This window comes from Drosophila takahashii, chromosome 2R, assembly GCF_030179915.1.
Source record: "Drosophila takahashii strain IR98-3 E-12201 chromosome 2R, DtakHiC1v2, whole genome shotgun sequence".
Classification (NCBI taxonomy): Eukaryota; Metazoa; Arthropoda; class Insecta; order Diptera; family Drosophilidae; genus Drosophila; species Drosophila takahashii.
Window position 1 is genome coordinate 36,180,101 of NC_091679.1, and position 11,036 is coordinate 36,191,136.

Below are 11,036 nucleotides of genomic sequence, written 5' to 3' on the forward strand. Positions count from 1 at the left end.
TAGTACTTACTTTACTTAGGAGAATATTTTTCCAACTGTAAAAATCGGGAGAATTGAAAATCTTTTTAAGATTTGTTTCGCTCTCCTACTTAGTACTAATTATACGCTTGTTTCCCAACCCACTTTGGATCCAGCACCTGATCAATGGCATTACCTATTCAACTCTCGCGCCTTCCGTTTATTATAATAATTGTGGAGCCGATGACGTAGTTTGCGGCTGGGATAGGAAATTCGATGTCGGATTACGGTTATGTAAGCCCACTTTTGTGGCAGAATAGTTCAGGAACGCACATTCAGCAATGATCCGCTGACGAAAGTGGTTGGGTGGTGAATAATACCCTGTATCGCGTATATATCGACAGACAGAGCGTCTAAAACAGCAGCAACATCAGTCTAGTTTGTGCTCTTCATCAACTACAAGATCGCCTACCCCAACCACAGAAAACGTGTGCTATCTAGACTCCACATTATACCCCTCGGAGACCCCCCCATTCGCGAATTATAGTGCCGATGGCGATTTGCAATTACGCTGATTTACTGATTTACCCACTTGACAATCCGAGTCGAGTGTGCGCGTTTGCAATCTCCGCTCGTCGTAATAATAATTAGCAAATAAATAAATAAAAACTTCAATTAAACGTTAAAAAAATCACTTAATCATTCTGAACGAAATCGAGTGAGCAAATGGAAGCATCACGGGCCTTTAAAAATCAGATAGCTGCCGTGCTTTAAAGGGTAAACACTCGGAACTATCCACTAAAAACGCCTGATTACTCCAATTGAAACCGATTCAAACGGAATTCAGCTATCTTCTTTGTTTTTTTGTGATTGCGAGGTATTTTTCTTTGGAATTATAATAATTTCTCTATAAATTTAGAGGAAGTTTGCCAAATCAAACCACTTGTTATTGTGAAGTGAAAAGTTAGTGTGCTGCTTAAAATACGCAAACAAAAATAATTTAAAACAAAAACAGATAAACAATAGACTTTAAAATTTACAAAACAAAACTTCGCTAATAACGACAGAATGGTATGGCAATTTAAGTTGATAATGACCAAATTAAGTGAAATAATTACTTAAATGCTTTAATTCTACTACTATTTAATTGTGAAATGAATATATGAAATAAACCACTCAATATTGTGTAATTAAATTGTTAAAATATAATATAATACTATAAAAAGAGTGTATGAATCGCAAAGTGGAAAGTGCCATTTAATTTCAAATTTAACCAAAACATTTTATATAAAGGCTTAAATACTTGAATTCTTCGATTCACTTGTGACCTGACTTTATTATAATGTAATTTCCGCAATTATCCATTCCAACTGGAAACTAAATTAGTGAAATGAAACTTTTGGTCTTGTCAATCGGCTGGACAGGATAGTAATGTGGCAGCCATTTAACAAGACAAACTAGGCGCTCTTAATGGGACACGCCCCCTCTTGGACAGGCAGGCGGTGGTGAGGGGAGGCTGTTCAATCAACCAACTTCTTGTTCGATAAGCAACAGTTTGCTGCAATTTAAGTTACACTTTGCCACCTGTCGGATGCCTCGAACCTCCAACCCCAGAAAGGATACTCGGCCGAAGTATCCTTCGGTTCGTCGTCCTGCCGACGACAAATTGGCGCCCGCCTGCGCATCCAGCGTATAAAAGGAGGTCTCCGGCAGCAGGATTCATCAGTTGGCCCAAAGGAGCGGCGCGCGTCTCTCAAATCGGACGCATGGAAGCCAGAAAAGTTTAAAAATTGTGCAGTGCCTTTGTCATAATTCAAAGTGTTTAATTCAGAAATTTAAGAAGGTTGTGCCAAGGAAGTGCCATTTTTTTCAAGTTTCATTTAAAAAGTAAGTCCACAAAATCATTATCATCCGTGATAGTGCTTTAAGTTATTTAATTAAATAATTGTGTAAATTTAATTCAAAAAATTCAATTTTACTTTAATTTTAAGTTTAAAATAATTGACATTAGGATGTCTTTACTGATCGCAGTTCAGTTTGTTATTTTAATTTAAATATATTTCTTGAAAATAAATATTTTATCTTGCTTAAAAACAGTTTTTAACGTAAGAAGTAAACAAAATTTAAATAATCGAAATTTTAGCAATTTTTTTTTCCATTTCTAAAATAGTGATTTTACTCCAATCTATATAATTTAAGTGATTGGAAAAAATATCCTATGTTTTAAGTTTTATTTTTAAAATTTAAAGTTTTATAGTGGTTGATATATTTGGGTGCTCATTGCTTAGGTTAAAAAATTACAAATTTTCATTAAACATTATACATTATTTGCATATCATTAATACCTATTGGTAACCATCTGCTAAACATATCCCCATCTTTTCCATACTTCTAAGTGTCTTTTGATTGTTTAGAATTTGCTTTGCGGTCCCATATTTTTAGCACTTGTCTTATCATTTGGAAATTCCGTCGGCACATGTGCCCAACTTTTTATATATTTATCTGCTGTTTGACTTCGCGTGTGAGCCACAATTAAATGGTAATTAAAGAGTCATATAAGCCCTTTGAAGCCCTGAAAAAAATCAAGGCTGCATTTTTTCACTGGAAATTCATTTGGCTAAGTGAGATTCGTTGAGCATACGCCGCGGTGTATATTTTAAAATTTAAGGAGAGTGTAACTCAAGGATAATCCTTTAAACTAACGTCCGGAAATGACTATATTTCACGACATTGACATTGAAAGGATTTTTCGTGGCCATTACTGCAGTTAAATGAGTTCAGAATTTAGTGGACCTGTGGTCAGGGGAATTTTAAATGTTACAATTTTATTTTTTTTAATGCCAAAAAATTCTCTTAATTTCAATGCCTCCCTTGGGCGAGAAATTAACGACTATCATTTGCCATGCCCCATTTAATGCGATTGTTTATCTCCGGTTCCAGTTATTTGCCAGTCGATTCAGCGAGGCCAGCATGTGAAGAGCCGTGGGAAAATGCAATTTTCTCGACCACAACGTTAAACGGGCCGGAAAAGCGGAAAAGCGAGGGATTGCAGGTGGTGAAAAAGCCGTGAAAAGCCGCAAATAGAGGCGTAGATTTCCCTTTTTCTGGCCCCGGACTGAGTACAGCTTTAGATTTCGGCTGGCTAAGCTCGTGCCGCGATCGGCGTACACTGCCACGCCTCCAGGCACCACGCCCCCTCCGCCCCTGACACGCCCCCTCGACCGCAACATGGACCGCAGCGGTAGCTCCGATTTCGGGGGAACAGTGGCTGCCACGACCGGCCGCTCGAATCTGAACTCCGCTCCCTGGAGCGACGACAAGGAGTCACCGAACAACGAGGACGACTCCAACGAGGACGACGGCGACCACACGACACCCGCCAAGGTCACCGATCCGCTGGCCCCCAAATTGGCCAACAATGAGGTGAGTTCTCTTGGCCAAAAATGTACCATTCAAAACCATTAAATATACGAATCAGATAAAATATACCTTATACGATGTTGCCTCTTCCTATAGTCTAAATATTTTTTTAAACAATATAATTTACACATTTTTAAACCGATTCATACTTTAAAAACTCCAAAATATCCAACTAATTGCGTTGCAAAGGAAAGAAGAATAACATTTTAAAAAACCAATTTTCGGAACTTTTAAGTTCTATTTTTTCAAACAAAGACACTATCAAACGATGTAAAAAAGTCGTGACGATCGCTCCTTAAACACATACAATTTATGATTGTATGTATATCTTTTGTGACGAAAAATAAAATAAAAAATTCAACATTTTGGTCCAATTGCAGATATTTTGTCATTTAAGCTTGTAACCTACAAGAGTTTTACATTAAAAATCATAAAATAATTGTCAAAATCAGATTTTTTAAATCCCCGATTGGATACTTTTTTAAGTTCTGACTTATATTTTCTACCCAATTTAATTTAGCGCATTTTGGTTGTGTCCGTGACGGAAAGAACCCGTGAGACCTGGGGACAAAAAGCAGAGTTCCTGTTGGCCGTGATTGGATTCGCAGTTGATCTGGGCAACGTTTGGCGATTTCCCTACATTTGCTATCAGAATGGCGGAGGTGCGTTCCTGGTTCCCTACTGCCTGTTCCTCATCTTCGGCGGTCTTCCCCTCTTTTATATGGAACTGGCTTTGGGTCAGTTTCATCGCTGCGGCTGCCTCAGCATTTGGAAACGCATCTGTCCGGCCCTAAAAGGTGTGTATAAAAAATAAAATACCTCTTTAAATAAAAAACTCTCCTCAAAAGCTATTAAAAAAGTCATAAAAATGATGTAGAAATAAATATAAACGAGCCCCGAGGCTTCGGTATATAATACAAAGATTAAATGGCAATTTAAATGAATTACAAATATTGAGTTTAAGTCACAGAGTATATAAAAAACGAGATTGCATATTGAAATCTATAAAAGCGTTCAATATTTGCGCAGAGATATAGCCCGAGGCTCTACGATTTTGTAATGAGAAATTAAGCATACGCAGCGTGGCTCTGTGAAATTCATATATGTTCAAGATAAACTCGTGTGTTGTTGATGTCTGATATTTTACGCTCGGCCGAGCATTATTGTCTCAGCCAGAGATTCCGAGGACACCCGCACTTCGTTGGCCAAAGGACCACACAAAGGACCAAAGTTTCCCTTTTCAGAGGGGGGATTTCCCTAAAAAAAGAGGAAGCCCATTGTGTGTGTGCTTGCGACATTATCAAGCAGTGAAATGGATAAGAGTCACCAGATTTGTTGCAACAATTAACGACTTATTCAAGCGGAAAGCACAAAGCCCAAATCAGCAGGACCTCCGCAGGATCCGGGCCAAAGGCTCTAATTAAATTGTCCTCAAATTGATTTACACCAGCGATGAAAAGACAGCCACTGGAGGGGAAGTCCCATTCAAAGTTTTGCATATCGAGTTGATAATTCCATTAAGTGACAAACAAAATGTATGGGCTGCCACTGCCGTTGCTCTTCCACTGGATTTGCTCAAACTTTTGCCAAGTCACTTGGTCTAGGCCAAATCCCACTCCATCTGGTTTTCCCCTCCTCTGCTTTCCTGCTCGTAAAAAGTCCGAGAGCAAACACCACTTTGTGGCAGTCATCATTTGCTCAACAAGTGTTTGCTTTGGCAAACCTTTTGCCAAGCGACTCGAAATGAAAAGAAAAGCCGGAAAGCAGGGCGAGTGGAAAACTTAGAGAAGGAGGCAAAATCACGTGACGTGTCTTATTGGCCTCATAAGTAAGCGGGCGGAAAATCAGAGGGTGGTTTGTACAGGAGATAAAACCTGCAAATTGTCACGCGGGAATATTCCAATTTCTTTGCCTATTCTCCTTTGGCCGATTTCAATCAGAAATATTGCCATTCCCAAGTCAGGTTAAGCTGCCTTTTTAAAGGAACCTGTTGATTTTTATGTTTTTTGCGGCCTTGTTAGGCGAGCAATTAGGGAAATTAATGGGGACTTAAGGTTTAACTCTTGATATAAGTAAATGGAAAAATGCAGAGTAATAGAAAAAGCGGATATTTGCATTAAAACAATAAGTTTAAAAAAAAAACAAAAAAAAAAAACATACGAAGAATAGGATTATAACATATTTTCCAAATGCTTATGAATAAATATATTTTAGTGATAAATATGTATTATATTTTAAAAATCCGGTAAACGACTTTATCACAATACCAATCGAATTGTTAGGTGTTGGCTATGCGATCTGCCTGATCGACATTTATATGGGAATGTACTACAACACTATTATTGGATGGGCGGTGTACTATCTCTTCGCCTCGTTCACATCCAAGTTGCCGTGGACGTCCTGCGATAATCCTTGGAACACGGAGAACTGTATGCAGGTGACCAGTGACAACTTTACGGAACACGCCACCTCACCAGCCAAGGAGTTTTTCGAGTGGGTACCCCTAGATAAGTAACCCTATAGATCACATCCTCAAGCGACTGATTCACAGGCGAAGGGTTCTCGAGAGCTACAAGGGCAATGGACTGGATTACATGGGTCCGGTGAAGCCAACCTTGGCACTTTGTGTCTTCGGGGTCTTTGTACTAGTGTATTTCTCCCTTTGGAAGGGCGTTCGAAGTGCCGGAAAAGTTGTCTGGGTCACAGCCCTGGCTCCCTATGTGGTGCTGATCATCCTCCTGATTAGAGGCGTTTCACTGCCCGGCGCATACGAGGGTATCATGTATTATCTAACCCCCGAGTGGCACAAGCTCAAGAACTCCAAGGTTTGGATCGACGCCGCATCGCAGATATTCTTCTCTTTGGGCCCGGGATTCGGAACCCTGCTAGCCCTTTCCAGTTACAATAAATTCAATAACAATTGCTATCGCGATGCCCTCATCACGAGCAGCATCAACTGCCTGACCAGTTTTTTGGCCGGATTCGTCATCTTTTCAGTTCTGGGGTAAGTTTGCTATACACACAATAAAAAGAATTTTCCCGTAAAATCGATATGGCCATGTAAATTTAATGTCATGCAAAACCCATATTCGTTTTTATATGAAATACTCTTTTCGACCAGTTCAAATTTACCTAGCTGCGTATCAAATTAAAATTTATTTTAAATAATGTAAAATCGATCTATGTTTTAAATCGATTTTTTTTTAATGATAAGATTTGTATAAAAAAAAAAAAAAATAGATTTTTGACTTTCAAAATACTATTTTAAATTTGATCAAAATTCTAACTTTCCAGGCTTTAATATAAATTTTATTTTTTAAAGTTACCGATAAACTGAATCAATTTATATTTATTTTTTTATTTTTTTAAAAATAACGTTTCAAATGCTAGTTTAAAAGAGTGTCCTTTTAATCAACTTGTAAACCATAGATTAAATAATATTCCCTAAATGTGACCTATCCTCTTACAGCTACATGGCCTACGTGCAAAAGACCTCCATCGACAAAGTGGGCTTGGAGGGTCCCGGGCTGGTATTCATTGTTTATCCGGAGGCCATTGCCACGATGAGTGGTTCGGTGTTCTGGAGCATTATCTTCTTCCTGATGCTGATCACCCTGGGACTGGATAGTACCTTCGGGGGATTGGAGGCGATGATTACGGCGCTGTGCGACGAATATCCGCGAATGATTGGCCGGCGAAGGGAACTGTTCGTCCTGTTGCTCCTGGCCTTCATCTTCCTGTGCGCCCTGCCCACGATGACCTATGTGAGTATAGTACTCGGGGATTCGGTTAATTAACTCCTAAGCACGCCTAATACATATGCATGCATGTCCAACTGGCCCATTTAACGCTCCATCTAGCGCTGATAGCAACCCCCTTTTAAATATGCCAGCTGGATGTCGATGGATTGCCGTGTTAAGTGCTTTTTATCGTCCGCCAGTTAATCTCCACACACTCCCACCCCATCCTCTCCTGCATTTTTATCACCTGTCAAGAGCAGTGGGCTTGTTTGCCTTCAACCTGGTCAAACAACCACCGACTCCTGCAGCCAGAGCAACAGCCAAGTTCTTCCTCCCGCCACTTTATCTGATTACATTTGAAATTGTAATTTGCTGCCTTCTTTATTCCTGCCCGTCCTGGTCACTTGGCCACTTGGAGTGACCAGTATCGGTCAAGGGATCAAGCTATTCAATAACTCAGCCCACGGCCATTAATCAGTGCCAGTTAGGAGGAAATCTGTTGAGTGGTGGTCTTTTTAGAGGACCAAAAGTGTTGAGATATGCCAGCTTATGCCAAGAATCTATTAAAAAAGAATCAATGCTAAACTTCGGAAATATTACCTGGCCGCATATCAATTTCAAATCTATATTACATAATGTAAAATCGATCTACGTTTCATATCTATATTTTTTGGGTGTAGTTAATAAAATAATATAGTTTTCTTAAACAGAAACCATGCGAAATGAATCCTACAAACAAAAAAACATGTTCCCGTAAAATCGATATGGCCATGTAAATTTCAGGTCAATCAAAACCCATATCGTTTTTACATGAAATACTCTTTTCGACCAGATCAAGTTTACCTCGCCACAGATCAAATTAAAATTGATTTTAAAACATGTAAAATTTTTTTTGGGTGGATAACTGGACCCGTTTGTTTTACAATTCAATTTCTTTTCAGGGCGGAGTGGTGCTGGTAAATTTCCTGAATGTCTACGGACCCGGGTTGGCCATTCTTTTTGTTGTCTTCGTAGAGGCAGCCGGAGTCTTTTGGTTCTACGGAGTAGATCGCTTTAGCTCGGATGTGGAACAGATGCTGGGCAGCAAGCCAGGTCTCTTCTGGCGGATCTGCTGGACCTACATTAGTCCCGTATTCCTGCTGGTAAAAAAAGAAAACTAAATATAAATGCAAAAAATAATAATAACGACATCCTCACAGACCATCTTCATATTCTCCATCATGGGCTACAAGGAGATGCTCGGCGAGGAGTACTACTATCCGGACTGGAGCTACCAAGTGGGCTGGGCCGTCACCTGCTCCTCGGTGCTGTGCATCCCCATGTACATCATCTACAAGTTCTTCTTCGCCTCGAAGGGCGGATGCCGCCAGAGGCTGCAGGAGTCCTTCCAGCCGGAGGAGAGCTGCGGATCGGTGGTGCCCGGCCAGCAGGGCACCTCGGTGTGACATGACCACGCGCAGGTCCACCTCAACATCCGCACCAGCTGCACGAACATCAAGATCTACAACCTTAACTGCAGCAGCAACAACAGTTTGTCACCAACAACCTCAGTGGCCGTCGACGGGAGGAGCTGCCACGGCGCCGCCTTCCACTCAAACAATCTCAACGTCTGCTGTCAGCCGGAGGAGCAGAACAGGAGCCGGCAGCAGCAGCAGCAGTATCAGCATCAGCATAGGATCAGCAGCGATATCATTAGTGCTAGTCTTAGGCAGTCGCATAGCCATAGTTTAAGCCTCTGCTCGGTGCAGAGCAATCCCATGATGAGCACCCGGATTCCACTTGCTGCCGAGGACAATAACTGCTCGCTGAGACTCAGCAGCTGCCAGCCGCTCAAGTTTCCGCTGGCCAGCGAGTGGCTGGTCTAAGGAAAGCTTCCCACAAGGGAAGGGGGTCCTGCAAAGCAGCCATTTTGCAGGACTCCCCGTGCACAATATATCATTAGCGTAATGGAACTCAACGTTTAATCTAGTTTGATTGCTTCGCAAGCACATAGTGAACCTAAGTATTCTGGTAGTCCACTTAGCCCTAGTTCGTAAGCGTTAACTAGCTCAGCTGTAAGTCAAGTGAAATTTGGTAAAATGCTTTCTAAGCAATAACTGCTCTAAGATAGAGAACGCCCTGTACAATGCATTACTCAAAAGTTTTCCGGCGCGCGGGAAAGGCAATTGTAAGACAGCCATTTACATTGCTTTTCCGGCGCGTTTAATTTGTTTTTTGAATATAATTTCGGTTTTACGAAATAAGAAAAAACAGACAACTGTCCTGGTTTTATTGGAGTGGAATTTCGCCATCAGCTGCCGAGAGAAGTTCCTTCAGGCAAACAATCAGAGTATTTAAATTATTTAATTTTTAATTACATAAACTTGCCGTTAGTTAGTTACGCGTAGCTGGCGAAATTATAAAGAGGGAGCTTGATTTCAATGGGGACAATGAACGGTGAATGATTCTCTGAGAGGCCACTGCATCCTGGAGATGTTGTTCCCGGTTCCTGGAGGCCGCTACTCCTGCGGCCCCTGCTTCTTTCGCTTGCGGCGGGGCCTGCGCTTCTTTTTCTTCCGCTCCTATTTGCGCGCACCCTTGCCGCCTTCGTCCTTGCCCTTGTCGGCCTTCTCCTCCGCCTTCTTGCCGTCCTTGGTCTCCTTGTTGTCCTTGTCCTTGCTCTCCTTGTTCTTCTCCTTGCCGGCCTCCTTGCTGTCGCTCTTGCCCTCCTCGGCGTCGCGGTTCGCCAGCTTGTTGTTGATCAGGTTGTGCAGGGCGATGATCGAGCGCACCATGGAGGCCAGGTAGACGACCAGCATCTGGTCGTTGGTCTTCACGTACATGGTGCCCGTGAACTGGTCGTTGGTGATGTCCGGCAGCAGGTTGAAGATGTCCTGCAGCTGGTAGACAATCTGGTGGTTGATGGGCATCTTGCTTTCGCCGACGCGCTGCAGATACTGCTTGATGTCGCGCAGCTGTGCATTGAGTCCTTTGAGGCCCATCAGCTGGTTGGTGATCTTCTGCGACAGGCTGCCCACGGTGGTGTCCTTGATGTCGCGCAGCAGATGCTCCACGCCCACCTCCTCCGCCTCCTCGGCGCCAATCTCGCTGGGCACATGCTCGAAGGTCTTGCTGGTCGGGGAGCCGTCGTCGTGGACCTCCTCCACGGATATGTACGCCTCGGTGGGCAGGCCCAGATCCTTGGGCTTGGCGTCGATGATCACCAGCACGGAGTTGGGACAATAGCGGCGCACCAGCTCGTTGATGGCGATGTCGTTCTGGTGGAGCTTGGGACCCGTGTGATACCAGCCCACAACGCGTTCCCTGGCATTGACCTTCTTGAACATGCCATACATGTTCTCCAGGTAGTCGTGGTCCAAGAACCACACCGACTTGTCCTTGTCGTCCTCGTCGAAGGGAACTGTTTGGAAAATGGGGGGTTATCTGCTTTAGAGGCCATGTTTTTGGATGTTTTCAGATGCACTACTCACCCGCAAAGCTGTTGGACACATCAAGGACTCCCTTGGAGCGCCAGCAGCCCAGGAGGACGCCCACCACGCGCTTCTGGTTGCCGATCTTTCCCATCCGATTGAAGTGATCCACCACGGACAGCAGCACCAGTGGATGCACTATCACTTTGTTTACGCTCACCTCCGCCGACGGCATGTTTGTGTTTTTGTAAGGTTTTCGCTTCGGGGTTTTCTGTGTCGTCTGCACCGCTTGCTAGGTGCCAGGCTGCTCTGTTTTTCGAGGGGTTTTCCTTCCTGGAACTATTGTATTTCGCGAAATACCTCCAATTTGCGGCAAAAAATTCGGGCCGAAATGACAAGCAGAAACGTTTTGCAGTAGAGCTGGGGTAACTTGCGATAGTATCGATAAATGGAATATTTGTGTTTTGCGCACATCTAGTTTTCAGTTTCGATAGTACATGAATAGCCC

The 11,036-nt window shown here is 42.7% G+C and overlaps 2 protein-coding genes across 2 annotated transcripts; one reads left to right on the forward strand and one right to left on the reverse strand.

Annotated features, from left to right (window-relative positions):
- Positions 1–163: 163 nt before the first annotated feature.
- On the forward strand, positions 164–9,342 carry SerT (Serotonin transporter). Its single transcript, XM_017152428.3, has 8 exons — positions 164–1,845; positions 2,899–3,381; positions 3,899–4,175; positions 5,661–5,871; positions 5,930–6,382; positions 6,848–7,142; positions 8,060–8,260; positions 8,318–9,342. Exons 2-8 carry the CDS (start codon positions 3,187–3,189, stop codon positions 8,561–8,563), a joined length of 1,878 nt encoding a protein of 625 aa, XP_017007917.2. The 5' UTR covers positions 164–1,845; positions 2,899–3,186; the 3' UTR covers positions 8,564–9,342.
- A 100-nt stretch (positions 9,343–9,442) lies between these two features.
- Rpn8 (regulatory particle non-ATPase 8) lies at positions 9,443–10,947 on the reverse strand. The gene is made up of 2 exons (XM_017152431.3): positions 10,589–10,947; positions 9,443–10,518 (listed from the first exon to the last, which is right to left on the reverse strand). Exons 1-2 carry the CDS (start codon positions 10,761–10,763, stop codon positions 9,680–9,682), a joined length of 1,014 nt encoding a protein of 337 aa, XP_017007920.1. The 5' UTR covers positions 10,764–10,947; the 3' UTR covers positions 9,443–9,679.
- Positions 10,948–11,036: the final 89 nt, after the last annotated feature.